Source organism: Ptiloglossa arizonensis, chromosome 7 (genome assembly GCF_051014685.1).
Source record: "Ptiloglossa arizonensis isolate GNS036 chromosome 7, iyPtiAriz1_principal, whole genome shotgun sequence".
NCBI classification, from domain to species: domain Eukaryota; kingdom Metazoa; phylum Arthropoda; class Insecta; order Hymenoptera; family Colletidae; genus Ptiloglossa; species Ptiloglossa arizonensis.
The window spans coordinates 12,747,940-12,766,339 of NC_135054.1; the positions used below are offsets into that span (position 1 = coordinate 12,747,940).

Here is an 18,400-nt window from a genome sequence, read left to right on the forward strand (position 1 = left end):
TTGCTATTTCGATTATTTCCCCGTAGGATCTATTCCGTTTAACAAACCGAGCTACTTCCCTCGTTATATCGGGTATTCCCCGAACCGTTTCGCGTAATCTCGTCTTCCTGCAAACCTCGTGAATATCGTACAGTGTGCATCGGTAGTATTTCTCTAGAAACCATTGAAATACGTAGAAATAAAATTGGGTAAAATTGACAACGGATGGTGGTCTGTGCGTTTGAGGCGTGCACGCGTCGTTGCACGATTTTAATTACGCGGACCACGGCGAGTGAGATTTTCCAAATGAAATTTCCCAGTTAACTGGTTAACGATACGTACACGGATGGCCCATTAGTGGAAAGTTGAAAAGTCCCCGGTATACGGTTAGTCGTTCGACTCGACTCGGTCAAGCACCTTGTTGTGTACTCCTGGTTGGCCATGCACGAACGTGCATCCCCACTCCCTTTCGTTCTTTCTCTTTCGGTTCTCCGACACCCCGATGCACGTACACGAATCGGAGTGTGGGTCGGTTACTTACACGGACGCACACTTGTTCGTGGAATGGCGTCAAGATTCGCGTCGCCACGTTACTGGCGCGCCGGTGCTGTGTCGCCGCGAATTCGCGCCGGACGAGGCCGCCCTTAGGCAACAGACAACCGCAGGGGTGAGCAGACAGGCTCCAGTCGTCCTCTCTACACTACGCTACATATTGCGCGGCCGTCGGGCTCGCGGCCAGTTGACGCTCGACGATCGACGCAGTCGGTCTTCGATCGCTTCGTTTGTTTCAATTCGTCGCGTCTCGTCGCGTCGCGTCGGTTTCCGTCGGTAGGGACGTTCGAATCTCCCGCGCTATGCGACAACACCGCGATCGCGATCTCGAGTGCCGCCGATACGTCCAGTCAGTTACCGTGCACGGCTTCGAACGCCGACGGAGGTATATTACGGACCGGGTGCAAGGATGCCGTGGCTGCGCCGTTTCGCGCGAAGCTTGAAACATCTCGTTAATAATCGATAGATCGTTCCGCGTCGCGGTCACGTACACTTTCACGAAGCGCAAGGACGGACCGAGGTTGGTGGAAAATCTCGTTTAGAAAATTTTCGTAACGCGCGCTACCGTGCTGCACCGCGACTCTTCGAAGTACACGATTTCTCATCGCCGATCGCATTCCAACGTTCGACAATCGAAACGCGTCCAGCGTTTCTTCACAGCGTCCGATCGGTTCCCTTCGTACGCGCGTAGATACTTGGATACATGTAGGTACGTTGAATCGGAGGTTACGGGGAACCTCGCTACGAGTTCTACCGCGGTCTCGGGCACGGCGCATGTGCGGCGGTTAACCAATAGCGGAAACCCGGCGTTGCAACAGGTAAGAAACAACGAGGGCGAGTTACAAACACACCACGTGGCTAGAAGGGAGAAAACCATCGAGTACCGTGCATACGTGACGCTCTGCACTCTCCAGGACGAACTTTTGCTTTAACCCTTCGAGACAGAGTCGATGCACGTACGAAACAATGGAAAGTAACCGAAAGTAAAATACAGATCGATTAGATGTCCAATCGTGCGAATGTTAACTCAATAGTCTCACCGTGCAACTTGTACGGGGTTATTTTAATTTTTCACGATGGGTTGAACAATATCGCGCATCAAAGTATCGAAAAGGCGGGACGTTTCTTAATCTACCATGCCCCAAAGAGTTAAAAAGCCAACCATGTCTTTGCAATTTCCACTCGAGCCTTTCTTCGCGCGATTGTTTGTACTCCACTTTCCATTTTTCTTTCGTAATCTTGTTTACCTTATCGCATTTTACAATCGCGAACATTCTACGCCTACCTTAATATTTTCTCGGAAACGAAGGAAAATCAATCACGATAACCGTTTTTCAAGCCGTTCGAACGAGACTCGGTCGGGTAAGGTTAGATTTTGTACCTTGTGAAATTACCTCATCGACTAACGAGCTGTATCGACTAACCGCGTTACGTTATTTAGACTTCTAAAGGTGGGTCGACTTTGACCGACTGTTTCTAAAAACTTGTAACTTTTGTAGAGTTCAATTAGTATATTTTTCTTTTGCAAATTATTAAGAATTTTATGAAAATTTATCATGGCTACGTACCCAGTGCGAGAACGGATTCAAATTATTGAATAATTTTATAAAGTTGTATGCACTTTACATCCAAGTTGGCCTACCCTGTAGTAGTTACGCATCGAAACCTTCGAAATTGTCGCAAAAGTAACATCGAAAGTAGATAATAAATAAAATGAATTAAATTACGAATATAATTAGCTGTCTATTTCGATAATTGTCACCGATTATTGCGTACAAAAGCGCCATTAATACTTGAGCAACTTTACAAAGAAATTCAAAACCTTCGCTTCGCAAGTTACGCATCGAAACCTTCGAAATTGTCGCAAAAGTAATATCGAAAGTAGGTAGTAAATAAAATGAATTCAATTACGAATATAATTACCTCTCTATTTCGATAATTGTTACCGAATATTGCGGACAAAGCGCAGTTAATGTTTGAGCAACTTTACAAAGAAATTGAAAACCGGTCGAACGAACCTTTTGGTAGTTTTAGTTAATTATAATAATTCGAACGGTGACCGATAAACGTCTTCTTTCGAATATTAAATTCCCCGTGTCGGTGTACGTAATTTCGTATGCACGCACCTATCGGTCATACGTGCTCTCCGCGGCATCTCGCCTCTCGTCAACTGCACACTGTGCACAAATAAAGATGGTGCAGGTTTTGCTAGTGACGTCGCGTTCGCCCGAGCGAGCAACGAAGGAGGACACGTAAGAAGAGCGGAATACAGCGATGGGACCGATCCTATGCCCGTGACTTTCGAACAATCCCGAACATTACCGAGCGTTCCGTTTTCTGATCTCACGAGAGTTTCAAGAACGACGCGATAACGTGGCGATTGTTATTAGTGTAAAGAATAAACAATCGACCGTAAGTTAACATGAAACTTACCAAAGAGGTCATTTGACCCGTTTTGAATTCCTTTTCGACCTGTTAACTGCGGAATTTAGTTTTAAAAGTCTCTTATGAGATGCATAATTAAAAAGAACGATTTGTTCCGTTTTGAATTTCTTCTCGAATTGTTAATCGCGGAATTTAGTTTGAAAAATCTCTTATCTCGTGATAACGGGTTGAAGTTATTCAATTATTGCACTTTTGCCCATAATATTCCGTGACAATTATCGAAGTAGAAAATTAACTGTATTTGTAAATGAATTTATCTTGATTCCTTTTATTTTCAAAGATACGTACGAAATGTGGTAGAGACAGTGATAAGTTCACCGTCGGTAGTTTTACCGTTAAAAATTAAAAGTTAAAAACCTTTATTCGTCGTTACGCTCCGAAACACTCGCGAACCTTTCTCCGTGAAACTTTTGGTCATTGAAATCACCGAGATCGATTAGCGCCAATGCGATAGTTTTGCCTCGAAAAGTACATTGACTGGGATATCTACTTAAGAGAACAATCGACGGTTAATTTTCACATTTTCTTCTTTGAATTCGAATCTCCGGTAATTTTTCTTAAACAATTGCGGACAAATTGTTGACGCAGGAAGACAAAATTCCTAGTTAAGATCGATTTTTCGTTAATACTATCCAAGTAACGGGTAACGTATATTTCTTATAATTTATTTAAAAATTCGAAACGGTACTTTGGTCACGAACTTAGCAAAAATCGCTATGAAAAATAATCCACGTTACTTGTTTGCAATTTTATCGCGTCATCGCGTCTGAAATAACGATTATCGTGGTGCTGTCTATTATCGATGCACTCGACGTAGATAGTTCGCTGAATACAAAAAAACAAAACTTTTACCAAACTCTTCTCGAAAACCGTATCGAGGGAAATAAAACATCGCAATTAGGCGCGCGTATTACTCATAAGGATTAACAGGCTCAAAGGTTACCAAATATCAAAAGTATGTTTTAACGATAGATTCACGGGATGTAGTATTCCGTAAATCTCGATTAACGAGAACAATAAAAAAAAACCGTTTAAAATATTCTTCTACCATTTGTATCAATTATTGTCCATTCAACGAGACTTTCCAGCCCACGATAATTTAACGATAGTTCAATTATAACGATACACACGATCGCAACAATAATTGCAACCTTTCGCGACGGTGATTACTTATAACGAAACACGAACGACGACTTATAACGAGGCGATACTGTATTTCGTACACGGTATTCGAATCGCGTAATCCGTTTCGTCGATCGATATTCGAGCAAAGTATTTTCACCGAGAAAAGTCGTGTTTACCGCGTATCGGTCCCATCGCTGGTCGAGGGCATTCGTACGCGATATGGTCAAAGAGAAACGATGGGCGAACAGGAGAGAGGAAGGAGGGGCGAACGGGACGGACAGGCAGGCGCCTATGGCGTGGATCCGAGTGGCGCCACCGCTAACGTAAGCGTCAGCGTTAGCGCCGGTCGCGCGTCCGGACCGGCCGATATTATCCAGGAAGTTACGAGCCGCACCTGTCCCATCATACCTCTCCCACCCATTCGGGCCGCGTCCTCCTCGTCGCTGCTTTTACACAGGGCCGTCGCAACGCGCCCGTACGCCGTGCGGTCGCAGGTGCGAATTGGTGGGAAAAAATGGCGGATACAACGCTCGAGAACGCCAGAGAGTAGAATCGCTTGGGATACGGCTGCTGGTGCCCGATCACCGAAATAGAAACGTAACGGACACGGTTTGTTTTATTTACGCGCGAAAAGTCTCTCTCGATGAACGGTACAGATCGTGTTGCAAACTTGGAATTATAATGTACGGATTATTAGTGTCTTTTCGCGCGAAAAATCTCTCTTGATGAATGGTACAGATCGTGTTGTTTACTTGAAATTATAATGTAGAGTTTATCATAATACTCAGGGATCTCGCGTATCCAGTAGCATAACGATTGTAGGTACAGGAATACAAAGTATATAAAGAAATGTAATATAAGAAATTTACACCAAAAAAAAAACGAAATGACTTTCCGAACAACCCAATAATTAAGAAAATGATTTGCAAAAATAGCCTACATACCAGGTTTCGTGTAATTTGCAGAGTGATATCGATATATCGTATCTAAGTAAAAACCGACTATTAAGAATAAATATCGGTGACATCCTTAATTATAGAAAAACCGGCGTGGCGTTCGACGCGTTGAAACCAACGTCAACCATTGGCTAACGACGTCCGACACGCCTGGACATCATCGTTGCATTCGTTCCAACAAATTTCGATGATCGGTCATTTTAAACCGCGCATTTTAAACCATCGTCCACCGAAAGACGGCCTCCGTTGGACCAGGAATAGCCTGAAACGCCTCCGCCGTTCGCGGAAGATGAATTATAGCGGAATCGTGAGTAGCCGCTTCGAAGAACGACGGCGATCGCTCTCGTCGTCGTCGTGCTCGGAATTTCGAGCGTTGACAGCGGCGCCGTTCGAGTTCGGAGCGTTCTTCGAAGAAACGTATACGCTTGGTTCCTACCGGCGCGCAGTGGTTCGAACCAGAAGAAAGATCGAATTCTCTCGATGCTTTTTCTCGAGAAAATTTCGTAGCGATCGAAGCATCGAAACCGAGCAAAATTTTCGAAACTTCACGTCTTTTCGATCGCGTGGATACAGAAGGGAAATGAAGGAAACGATTTGCAAAAATAGCTCGCTCGCCAGGTTTCGCGTAATCTGCAAAGCGATATCGATAATCGTACTTGAGTCAAAACCGACTATTAAGAAGAACGATACGCTATACGAATGTACGAATGTAAGATTCTACTATACAGAAAAATTGTACACAAGATACAGGTACTCCGTTTCTGTCAACGTACGATTAATCTCTCCGGTACGGTCTACGTGCTATATATTTTCGATGCTCGCGAAGAAACTTTTTTCGCTCGTTAACGACTCTAAACGTCACGTAAGTTTTCTATATTTCAGAATATCGCCAACCGTAGTGTAGGAAGTATAAACATTCTCTACACTATCACCAACGAGAGTGATGCTATTTAAAAGTTTACAAGCAATTGGACTTCGTGTAAGCTCTTTAGAGAATCGTTGTAATTTTAGAGCGCCAGTAAGTTTTCTATACTTAAGAATATTCCCAACCATAGTGTAAGAAGTATAAACATTCTCTACACTATCATCAACGAGAGTGATGCTATTTAAAAGTTAACAAGGAAGTAGATTTCATGTTCTGTAAGCTCTTTAGAGAATCGTTGTAACTTTAGAGCATCAAAAAGTTTTCTATACTTAAGAATATCGCCAACCGTAGTGTAACAAGTAGAAACATTCCCTACACTATCACCAACGAGAGCAACGCTACTTAAAAGTTTACAAGCAATTGGACTTCGTGTAAGCTCTTTAGAGAATCCTTGTAATTTTAGAGCATCAGTAAGTTTTCTATACTTAAGAATATTCCCAACCGTAGTGTAACAAGTATAAACATTCTCTACACTATCACCAACGAGAGCAACGCTACTTAAAAGTTTACAAGCAATTGAATTTCGTATAAACTCTTTAGAGAATCGTTGTAACTTTGTGAGCGCCAATCCTCGGAGACCACCATTGGCGTTCAACCTGTTCGAAACGAACGCTTCGACGAGAGAAGAGGTGAGTCGAGTACTTGGCTACTCAAGTACTTGGCTACTCCGCATCGTGGTGATTCTCCGTTTCTTCGATTTTACACTTCGCGGTGAGCTTTGGACGACAAACAAATAGTCGCGCACCTATGTATTCTGTTTTCTCGTTGACGGTGTTCCTTTCTGCATTGTTCCGCCAGGGCGCCGCGGCGGTGTTTATGTTAGAGCGTCGGCTCGCGCCGGTTGTCGTACATTTCTACGGTCCGTCCGAGAGACTACCGGTGCCATCGCGGCGATACGTCAAGAAAGGCGCCATGCTCCGTGGAGTAGCGCAGGGAATGTGAATAATTTTCGCGTTTGGAAATAGAACGAAGCGAGAGTACGGGTATACGGTGCGTGTCCGCGCGTCCTGTTCTGGTCCTACGCTCGTGCAGCCCGTTACGAAATGGTTATTCGCCACGGCTTATAATTTCGTACCGTAACTCCGCTGAGAGAAACGTGTAATTATTCTCCGCGTTCGAAGCCGGGGATATGTCCGCCGATATATTTTTGTTTGTTTAGGTATAACGTAGGTTAGCAGTATCGTAAAAAGCTCGGACGCGAGTCGACGAGAAGCAACAACGATACCAGGTTTTTTCTTTCCTTCTTTTTCGTTCTTTTACATCGGTGCACTACGCGTGTGGGGTAAATTTTGTAAAATTATTTATTGGATGAATTCTCCACGCGATAGTTCGCTTCGTTAGTTCAAACGGTAGGAAACAACGTTTCCCGCGTAACACGAATCGATTCGAAGGTGAACACGAGGAAAATTTACTCTTGAATTGAAGAATTCTTTTTATATTTGAAAAGCTACACGCGTGTACGTTTTTCTCCGTTTTCTTTCGGTTTCTACTGTACTCTGCAATGATACAGATTCTTGTTTATTCGTTTCTTATAATAATGTAACTTATACCGATTTAGAAGAGAGATTTAGGAGGGAAACAGAATTTCTCATTGTCGTCGATAACGAATGTTTTTTTTTTCTTTACAACAATGAAGTATTGTAAAGAAGTATTGTTGTTGATTTCTTTGATACGATGAAATTTTTTCTACCGATCTTCGTTTTCGAGAAATTGGTCTTTGAAAACCAATTCACGGACCCGTAAATGTTTATTAAAATTCAAACGGAAGTGAGAACGTAGACTCGAGAACGTTGGATCTTTCCACGTTCTCGAGATCGGAGCGGTAAAATTTTCTTTCGCGATTTCGTTTCATTTTCGCGCATCGAATCGTTCGTTCGTAGCACTGGTTACGGATCACCCCGTATATTCGTCCGTAACGCGGATACGAGTCGAGCGATGGGCACCTCGATGAACGCTTAATCGAACCAGGACACCGAGCCACCGAGAACGTGGACGGCCCTGGAGATTTTACCGAACTTTACCGAACGAACGAACGCTCGAACGATGAAACGAGACAAAATCAGAGCAGGAGGCCGAAGAGGAGGGAGACCGAGCGACGAGAGAAGAGAGAAAGAACGACGGACAGTTTGCGGAGACTAGGCGCCTGATTACTAGCCAGCTCAGAACGCCAGACATACATACATAACTAAATAACTTCCTAAATTCTATATCATTTCGGAGCAAGTTCCAACGGTGAAATAACGCGTCTAGACGTCGCTGAAGAAAACGAACACCGCGCAGCGCGGCGACAGAAAAAAGAAGAAAAGAAAAGAAAAGAAAAGTAAAGTAAAGTAAAGTAAAGTAAAGTAAAAAAAAGAAAAGAAGAGCGAGCTTTAATGCGTCAAGATGCGCTGATTTATGCTCCGGAGTCATTTTCAATATGGGTTCCGTGAAATAAATTAACATAGGCCATTTAGCTTCCAGAGCACGCCACCAAGTGAAATTCCTTCGTCTTTCCAAGGGCGGGCGACAAATTGACGGATCATTTCGAACGCGTCGACTTTTTTTTGCTTTTTCTACTTAACTCTTCAACGAATACTTACCTTCATTCTTACCTTTCGAACCGCATGGTTCGTGGAAGGAATATGTACGTGTTCGAACGGAAGGAAAGAATTCAACTTGTTAAATATCGTGGGAAGGAAAGAATTCAATTTGTTAAATATTGTTGGAAGGAAAGAATTCAACTTATTAAATATCGTAACCAAATATAGTATTGGGAACAGAGTGTGGTAAATAATGTTTCTTTGTACTGTGTTAAACGTTTGATAGTTGTATACATAGCTCGAAAGGTAACTTTGACGCTTGTTTACTATGTAGCTCTAAGATGGACTGGTGACGATCAACGGTTACGCGGTAGACGAATAGACACACGCGCGATAAGAATGTTCCGGAAAAGGACGAATATAGTTTACAAAAATAGTGAGTGTGTCTGATCAGAGACGTCGTAATTAGCGACTCGAAAACATTTAACGCATCGAGAGAGGAACAGAATTAAGATTAAACATTTTCCAAGGAATTGTACAATTTCGAATTCCTAGGTACCACGATACAGATTCCTTCCAGTCTTTCAAATACCTCCCTTCGCTATTTATACCTGCTTTTCGAAGGTGTGGTTCGGTTCAAATACGGGTTGATTTTTACTTCCACGAACGACAGGAATCAGATACTCCGTACGGTTTCTGGAACGGCGCGATTTAGTTTAAAATTTCCGTTTAATAGATACTTCTTAATAGATACTTCTTAGATACTTTTAGATACTCTTAGATACTTTTGGATACTTTTGGATACTTTTAGATACTCAATAAATACTTTTAGATACTTAATAGATACTTTGAGACACTTAACAGATACTTAACAGATACTCAATAGACAATTTTACATATATACTTTTCGAGCATGCGTATCCGTAAACGCAACCGAGTCTTTGAGAGAATCGAATTTTTTTCCAGATTCGTCGATGGCCCCGCGACCGTTCTTCCTTCCGGAGCGAACTTAATGTCGCGTAAGTATCGAAGAAGCGTATGGCCACTGCTGTAATTGTTAACGCGTAATTGAGAAAACGACGGACGAATTCATTTCTTTTCCCTGCGTTCTTTTTCTATTCGGCGACAACGATAGTCGTAGTTCCCCTCGCGAGAGTTATCGCGAGTGAAATTCGTCTTGGAATGTTGACCCTCCGGGTGGAGTACTTGCCGGTGACTGGCGCTGGCGCTACGCAGAGGCGCTGGCGTCAGTCTGCTCGGCCGCTCGAGTAACCGCGACCGACCGGCTGACGCCCCCGTCTTCGAACGAGTTCACCTTACGTTTCGCCCCTCTTCTCTCCCGAGCTAACCGACCCCCGTCTCGTTCGTTTCTTTCCCTCACGCCCTTGTCGTCACCACCTCTCCTTCCATCGCTTATCCTGCTCCGCAACGCGTTCCAGTTCCACGGATGGCAAACGCGGGGAGATCCACGATCGATCGATCGATCCGTACCGTGAAAATTACCGAAGGACTCGTTGTTTCGAAATATCACGGAGTAGAGGATTTGGAAGATTCGATCTCGCAGAAAAAATTAGCGTCGCGGGACAAAGATTCGAATTTTTTATTCGTTCGTTCGATTCGTCGAAACGGTCGAACAGTTACGAAATCGGAGGATCCGTAAGAACTGGTACGTTGATTTTGAGTTCGATCGTTCGTACGCGTTCGTGAATGTTAATTTCGTTCTCGTCGAACGAGCGGTAAGGGCGGTATAAATTTTGAAAAGGACGATCGCGATGCTGCGTCCGCGATAAACGCCGGATCGTAGCGTTCGACGAGCGCCGTCGACGATGGTGCCTCTCGCGGCAAAAGCTGCAAATAATGGCGCGGCAGCGACGCCATGTTTAACAATCTCCCTTGTGTGTTTAGTATGCTGCGGTCGGTGTATCGGCGCGCCGAGACGAGACGGACGGGACGAAACGAGCGACGGCGGCGACGGGGTGGTGGAGGAAGAGGCGGTGGAAATCGGTGTGCGCGCTCATGACGGAGACCTCGTGCGTACCAGTCGCGTCGTCGAGCGGAGCCGAGTCGAGTCGCGCGTTACGGCTGTAATCGCGGTTGTTCGTTGCAACAGTTTGCTCTGTGACTACATCGGTATCTGTGCGCGAAGACGAGGACGGGCTACTAGAAGAGGTCGAAACAGTCAAGATCGAGCGTAACGGCACGTCGAGACTGAACGCAACCCTTTCCACGGCCACGCGCACTAACAATTTTCACCATCGGCCCGAGCACGTATCGAAGTTTTAAACGCGCAACCGAAGCGCTACTCTCGTTCGACCTCTCTCGCCCTCCGCGAGTTATATATCCGATCTGTGTGCGCTAGTCCTCCCTACTCTCTTTTTCTCGGAGTGTATTTTGTTCTCCCTCTTCTATCTGTCTGTCTCGTTCTCGCGTTATCCCTACCCGTTAGTGTCTTGCTCGTTCTCGCTCGCTCTCCGGGCAGCGATTTCAAGAATGTGACAGTGCGCGTCCTCGCGGTCGCCTCGCGCGAATAAGCCCGCAGGCCGGCGACAGCGATGGGTGACGAGCGACAAGTGTGTTACGGTGAATAGTGAGAACAGTGAAGGAATAGAAAGAGAAAGACGGACGATGCAAGCGGAAAATGTCACTCGGTGATACGCGTATACGGATGACGGGGAGTGATCGACGCGACAATCTCGGATTTGAGGTTAAAGTGTCGTCGTCGCCGCCGTCGTCGTCGTCGTCGTCGCCGTCGCCGTCGCCGTCGTCGTCGTCGTCGTCGTCGTCGCCGCCGCCGCCGTCGTCGTCGTCGTCGTCGTCGTCGTCGTCGTCGTCGTCGTCGTCGCCGTCGTCGTCGTCGTCGTCGTCGTCGTCGTCGTCGCCGTCGTCGTCGTCGTCGTCGTCGCCGTCGTCGTCGTCGTCGCCGCCGCCGCCGCCGCCTTCGTTGCTGTTGCTGTTGCCACCGTCGTCGTCGTCGTCGTCATCGTCATCGTCATCGTCGTCGTCGTCGTCGCCATCTCCATCGCCATCGCCATCGCCGTCGTCATCGTCATCGCCATCGCCGTCGTCGTCGTCGTCGTTATTATGTAGTGCCGGTGCGTCGACATTGGCGACGGCACGGGCAAAGAAGTACCGAAAAAGAAAACGGTACTATCGTATTCTGCAGGGCCTAGACGTCCGAGATTCGCGAGACATTGAACAAGTGACATGCATTGTACCGTGGTTAGCGGTGGAGTCGTCTTTTGAAGGAGGATTCGTAACGATAGAAAACAGTTTTTCGTAAGGCGTAACTTGCCGATGTGTGTTTTTGTACGAGCGCGCGTGTGCATTTGTGGTTGTGAGCCGGGTCGCGAGGTTAAGGCACTGCATCGCTGTCGATACACAACGTCGAGGAAAGTCAAGAACCGGTGTCGTGTGTGAGCGCCACCGATCCGTGCTGCTACGTCCAGCGGATAAGAAGTGCATCGCGATACTATTAGTGCGCGTCCGTAACCTCGCCGGCGACCGTTGCACCGTACACGACCACGGACGATCGAAGAACGTGACGTCCACGAATCGTCGTAGACACCGAGACGGAAAACCCTCGTGCCTTTCGCTGTTATATTATGCGCTACGTTCGTTCGTGTACTTTTCGCCTACCGACGGCAACGCACTGGACACAAGCAGCGTTACTCGCGCGATACGTTCGTTCCGGTGTCACGTACCGTGTTTGTTCGAGCACGAAAGGAAAAACGCGAATCGATTCGAGGAAACGCGCGAGATGAGAAGGCGGTTCGGTTGATCGAGATCGTTGGAACGAATTGACGTGCGGCCGACCGACCGACCGACCGACCGATCGATCGGCGATCAGTTTGCGTATAGTACGGTGACACATAGGTAAATGAGAGTTGAAGGTCGGCAGACGGGTGATCATACTTACCGCTGTGAAAGCAAGGGAAGAAGAGAGCGGAGCGCGGTAGCGTGTGTTTAACGGCTGCGATCGTTCAGCGAGAAACAAGCTCTAGCGCGAAACGAAGCCGGCATTCTGCCACGGGGGACTCACACTATTTCGGGACCGTGATCCAAAGTGCACGAGATACGCGGAGAGCATAAATAAATATACGCGCGTGTGCTGCTGGCCCCGGTAGAATTTTACGGGGACCTTCGATATCGGTGTGGGTGTGTGCGTGCGTGCGTGCGTGCGTGCGTGCGTGCGTGCGTGAGTGAGTACGTGCGTGCGTGCCTGCCTGCCTGCGTGCTGCGTGCGTGCGTGTGCGTCCTTCTCTTTTTCTTTCTTTCGTTCTTTCTTTCTTTCTTTCTTTCTCTTCCTCCCTGTGCGTACGTGCGTGCGTATATTTGTGTGTATGCGTGTCGGCGCAGGAGCAGTGTTTGTTTCTTTCTCGACAGTGTATAACCGACGGTGTGTATACTTTTCGTGTTCCGTTTTTTCGTCGTAGCCGCCGCGTTGGCGAAAGAGGAACTGGAGGAGATAGCCTCGGTGGCAAAGAAAAGAAAAAAAAAACAGAGAGAAATCGAGGCGGTAGTAGAGGTGGTGAAGGAAGAGAGAAATCAAGGAAAGGGAAGTAACGCCGGAGGAGAAAAGGGGGGGGAAGTAAAAGAAAAAGAAAAGAAAAGTGTCGTCCATTGTGCGGTGGTGTTTGACGGTGGCCGTTTAAAAATATTTCCAATTTTCCGCGCGGCTACGTTAAAAAGTACTGGCCCCCAAATGCGCGTACCGCAAATCCTGTTTCATGTTCATGTTCTGGAGCAAACGGACGGCGCTCACTAGACGTCTCCTAAAGGCCAAGGTCTGTGGAGAGCATGAAACCGAGTGTGAAGCTCAAGAGGATTCGTCACGTATTCATCGCGTGAACAACACGAGCGGCACCAACAACGACACGAGCAACGTGACGGCAACGACGGGCCAAACAACCAGAGGAGCGCGCAGAGTGTCGTCAGGAGGTGCAGTCGGTGGCGGAGGAGGTGGGGGAGCCGGTGTAGCCGGAGGAGGAGGAGGTGGAGGTGGAGGTGGAGGTGGATGTGGAGGTGGTCGTATCTCGTCGAGTAGACTGCATCAAGGTTGCTGCGGCGGTGATCAGAGCCAGGACGATGACGACGATCCCGTTCGTTTATTAAGGTGCAAGGAGCTACTAAAGTCGCTGAAGGAAAATCAGCTCGAGATGTTGATCACCGCCGTGGAGAGCTGCGGTGCCGATCTCGGCTCGTGCGTCCTCGTACCGCGTCAACATCCCGAGGACGTCTACGATCCGGAGCAGCAACAGCAGCAACAGCAACAACAACAACAATACTATCGTCCCCATCGCTACAATCACCACCACCATCTCCATTATCATCACTCGCATCATCATCATCACCACCACCATCATCATCATCATCACCATCATCATCACCATCATTATCATCATCGGCATCACCGCAGGCATCATCGTTCCTCCTCGCTGGAGAACGACGACGATCGTAACTCTGGATCGGAGGACTCGTGTACGTCGCCGATGAGAACGGAACGGTGCCGAGTACCGATCCGTGGATCCCTCGATAACGCACCGATCGATCCTCACCTGCTCTGCTGTCAGATCTGGCGGTGGCCGGATCTCGCTCACTCGTCCGAGCTCAAAAGACTTCCTGTCTGTCATTCCGCTAAAGACCCCGTATACATATGCTGTAACCCCTACCACTGGAGCCGGCTCTGCAAACCCGGTAAGTCTTCTTTCATATTTCTCTTTTTTACTTTATCATCTCGTATAACAAAATAAGATATTTTATTATCTTTAGCCCTCGTTTGCACTCTTTTAACCCTTTGCACTCGAGGCTTCTTTGCTACCAGAAACCGACGCCTCGAGAAAATTCTTTAAATCGTAACATTAATCCGGAATGGAACATTTTTATATACTTTGTATACATGCGTTTACACATTACAAGAACAAAATATTTCAATTCCAATTTGAATTCAGTTTTAAATTAATTACACGATTCGAAGGATTTCATCGAGGTGCCAGTTTCCGGTAACAGAAAAGCTTCGAGTGCAAAGGGTTAAATCTCGTAGCGTATTTTCGAGGGACGTATAATCAATTTCATAAAGTCTTCTTTTCATGCCAGTTTTTTAGTAAAAGTAGAAACGCTCGCTAATTTGTCGATGTACTTATTCTACACTGTTACCAACGATAGTAATGCTATTTAAAAGTTTACATTAGATTTTGTGTCTTGTAAGAGCCTTAGAGAATCTTTGTAACTTTGGTCTACAGGAAATACCATGGTGTTTAACGTGTTAATAATACCATATCTATCGGTAGTTTTACCGTGCTGCTCGAAAAATTCGCAGCTGCGATAAAAACATTAATATCTTCTACGTAAGTTACATACTTACGTATTCGTATATATATAATAAAAAAATTTCGAACGTTTCCGAAACATCGAAACGAAAGAAATATCGATTTTAGCATTAGGTTTACGGACATTTATTTCATCAAATTGACGCGTATCGGGCAAAAGTAGGTGTACACAGAGAATCATAAAATTAGAAAACTTCGAAGAAAATGAATTTCCATGTATATATAATATATTCGTCTCGTTGAAGTGGTAGAGGAAAAATGTAAACGTTTTCTGTAATTTTCCTCGTCGATCGAGATGCATCGAAACGCCGCGTTCTGTAAACCTAGCGTTAAGATCGGTCGATAAAACTGATGCTCGTGGAATAATAATTTTTTATACGCACAAGACCAAGGTGACAGTCGCGAGAGTCCATAGTAGTATTCTATACAACGATACGGTAGAATCTTGGTTATCCGAGCAATGTCACGTGGGAAGCAAAAGTAAATAGTGTTACGCTATGTCGGTTTATCGTTTCAATTTCGTCGTCACATCGTATGTACACCAACGTGTCAACGGAACGTAAACACGCGATCGAAATGTGAAATACTAAATCGAGGCAAAACGAGAAACAACTGTTGTCCCGTCAACGAAAAGAAATACAACGGAGACAATATTTCTTGGAACGATATACCAACCTTAACGCGAGATTTACGAACATTCCTCGCGTCGAATTGACGCGTATCAAGCAGAGATACGTATACCGCTTGAAGAATTATCAAATGAAATAACTTCGAAGAAAATTCATTTCGATATACACTTGCCTCGTTAAATGGATAAAAATCGATACGAGCGGTAGAAGAAAAATGTAAACGATTTCTGTGATTTTCCTCGTGGATCGATACGCGTTTCAATGACGCGTCTCGTAAACACAGTGTTAATGAAAATATAGAATCTCAACTATTCGGAAGGTAATTAATACACTATTACGTGTAATAGATCGGAAGAGAATCGTTTAAACGTACATATATATTCTAATGCAATTTCTCTCTGCAAATGAAATAAATATACGCAAAAAAATTGTCATTTCTTACGTGAAATGCAACACGAGTCGTTTTATTAATCGAGAAATTCGATCGGGTACATATTCCGTTATCCTGTTTCCGATAATAATCGGATAATCGAGGTTCTATTGCAATGAAAATCCTACCTCGAAGAACAGTATCCGATAGATGGCTCGAGAACCGTATGTTTTTCAATTGGAATTAATTAAATGCAAACCGTTGGCGTATTTTGCTTTTACAGGCGGCTCGACCGACACTCATTGTCACAGACACAAATACGATACGACAGCAGTTATAAAAACGGTATAAAAAAAGATACGATGGTCATTCGGATATTGTGACGTACGAACTAACTCGAGTAAATTCAACGAGGCTTAGAAACATTCGTTTTATCGAACATTCACCGATCTCAATGAAATTGTAGCTTCGAGACACAGTTTTCGTTACATTGCACCAGTTCGTTATGGTATTTTATATTTTACTCCGTTTCGATTCATTTCTATGTAACAAAACTCGAAGAGTTTCTCTCTTTTCTTCTTTCCTCTTTTCAGCTTATAAACAGTAAACAGGAGAAAATTGTCAAGTGTGTTTCGAACAATTTTACGAATATTTAATTGAAATGATTAAGTACACCCAAAAGGAGTAGCATCTATGTAATAGGTGTACGAATATTTTTTATTAAATTCTATTACTCCAACATTTGGTTAGATACGTAAACGATCAGAGTATCGTAGTTTATTTTAACGAAAAGTAGTGTTTTATTTCTCTGTAAATTCTCGAGTAATTGAAATAAACGTGACCCAATGGTTCTAGGAGATCTTGAATCTTGGCGCAATTTATACCGTTTCGAAAGTGTGGAGCTTATTCGTACGGACATGGTAATCCGTTTGATAAATTACCGTAACGTTCGCGCTATTACATTTCTAATAATTCTCTCAACCGTGAGTTTTTAAGCGACTGCTCCGATACTTTTACTTCCAGCTTTCTTATCTCGAAGAGCGTACTATTTGGTAACATAAATGTTGCACGCAGATAAGAGACGATCGACAAACATACGAAAGGAGAAACAAGACAGAGCGTGCAAGATAGATGCATTTATTTCGCTCTTCGTAATTCACATTAATGCACACTCGGCGTATTTAATTGAGAACGTGAAACGTTTGTTAAACGAATCGAGACGTATGTAGATATCTGAATTTTCATTCGATAACTATTGGTCGATTCTCGAGTCGTGTCTGATAACGCGTGAAATTTCACGATGAAATGCAAGATGGAATGCACTTTTATCGGCGAGAATCGTGGAGAAATGTGGCTTGCATTCTATGAAAATTACGACTATTTTTTTACAGAAACTGTACAAAAAAAATGCTCAGAGAGAATTTACGTTGAATTCCGAGTACCAATACTTTTATAATTACGGTGTGCGGTACACTGTCCAATATATAGGATTTAAATAAGCACGAGTCTGGAGAAACTTTATAAATTTGAATTTTTTAAGGACCCGTGAAACATTTATATTCGTGATTGACAAACTGTCAGAAAATTAACAAGATTTACACAAAGTTTGCGCAAACTTTCACCAAAATTACCTTCATAACGTACCTTCTTCGCGATGCAACGCAAAGTGAGTAAAGCAACGAGATTTAGACCGAACCGCTCCCAACGAAAATTGATCCACGTTAAAGACACAATACTAAATCATAAAGAAACCAACTGTCGCACGTTCCGTAACGTAAGGTCGTGATTACCGCACGAGAACACGTCCGTTAAAATTGTCCAACGTCCCGTACCTGGACACGATCGCGAGGCGTTGTAAAAATAACCCAAGCTGTCAGGTGTTGTCGTCATCGTCATCATCATCGTCGTCGTTCTCGTGGTCGTCGTAAATTTCCTATATAATAGATCCGTAAAGTCATCCGCGTGTAAATTATGTCGCCGGTACGCGACAAATATAGAATTCCGATAAAGTAAAGCGGCGGCGCGTAAAACAATGAGACGTTATTGTCACTGGAGGAGACGGTTCGCTGTTCGCGTCGTAAATCGCCGGTGAATAAAATGGTTCGCGGTCAGGTACCAAAACGTTGCCCGTGGAATAGTTGAAACGCGTGTACGGTGAACGGTGCACGGTGTGGGGCGGAGGGAGATCGGTTAAATCACCGGTCGTTTACTCTTCGAGGTGTCGAACCACCGGCGTCGATTCGGTGGCGCGGGAATAATTTAGCGGCGTGAAAGGCCGGTATTGTAACGGCAACGAGCCGCAAACGAAATGCTAATCGTCACCTGCACGCACCACGCTAACGAGCCTAAAGACTCGGGTCAGTGTAAAACCGTAATTTATTACCGATAGCTACGAGGATTAGTCGGTGTCCAGCTGGTTGGTGCTCCTAGGTAAATGGGCTGTACACGCGTCCGTGTACTGAATAAAGTCGGTAAATTGCGTTTCAATGCGGGCTGCGCTCTTACCGAGTGAACTCTGTTTGTGCAACACAACGAAACAAGAGCGGAATAGCGAACGATCTTGATACGTGT

General features: G+C 45.0%; 1 protein-coding gene and 1 long non-coding RNA gene across 6 annotated transcripts in view; both read left to right on the forward strand.

Annotated features, from left to right (window-relative positions):
• The first annotated feature begins 732 nt into the window (after positions 1-732).
• Positions 733-10,705, forward strand: LOC143149650 (uncharacterized). 2 transcript variants are annotated; one of them, XR_012992844.1, is made up of 3 exons: positions 733-1,051; positions 9,471-9,523; positions 10,410-10,705. It is a non-coding gene; the product is annotated as an uncharacterized LOC143149650 (long non-coding RNA). The 2 variants fall into 2 exon arrangements; XR_012992843.1 differs by lacking the exon at positions 733-1,051 and adding an exon at positions 1,058-1,349.
• Positions 10,706-11,803: 1,098 nt separating this feature from the next.
• Positions 11,804-18,400, forward strand: part of Dad (Daughters against dpp) — a 65,708-nt gene continuing 59,111 nt past the window's right edge. The window contains exons 1-2 of one of the 4 annotated variants that reach the window (XM_076317217.1): positions 11,804-12,624; positions 12,888-14,198. In XM_076317217.1, the coding sequence (XP_076173332.1) occupies positions 13,232-14,198 (967 nt within the window). In that variant the 5' untranslated portion in view covers positions 11,804-12,624; positions 12,888-13,231. The remainder of the gene's footprint in view (positions 12,625-12,887; positions 14,199-18,400) is intronic. The other 3 variants (XM_076317218.1, XM_076317219.1, XM_076317220.1) reach the window with 3 other exon arrangements.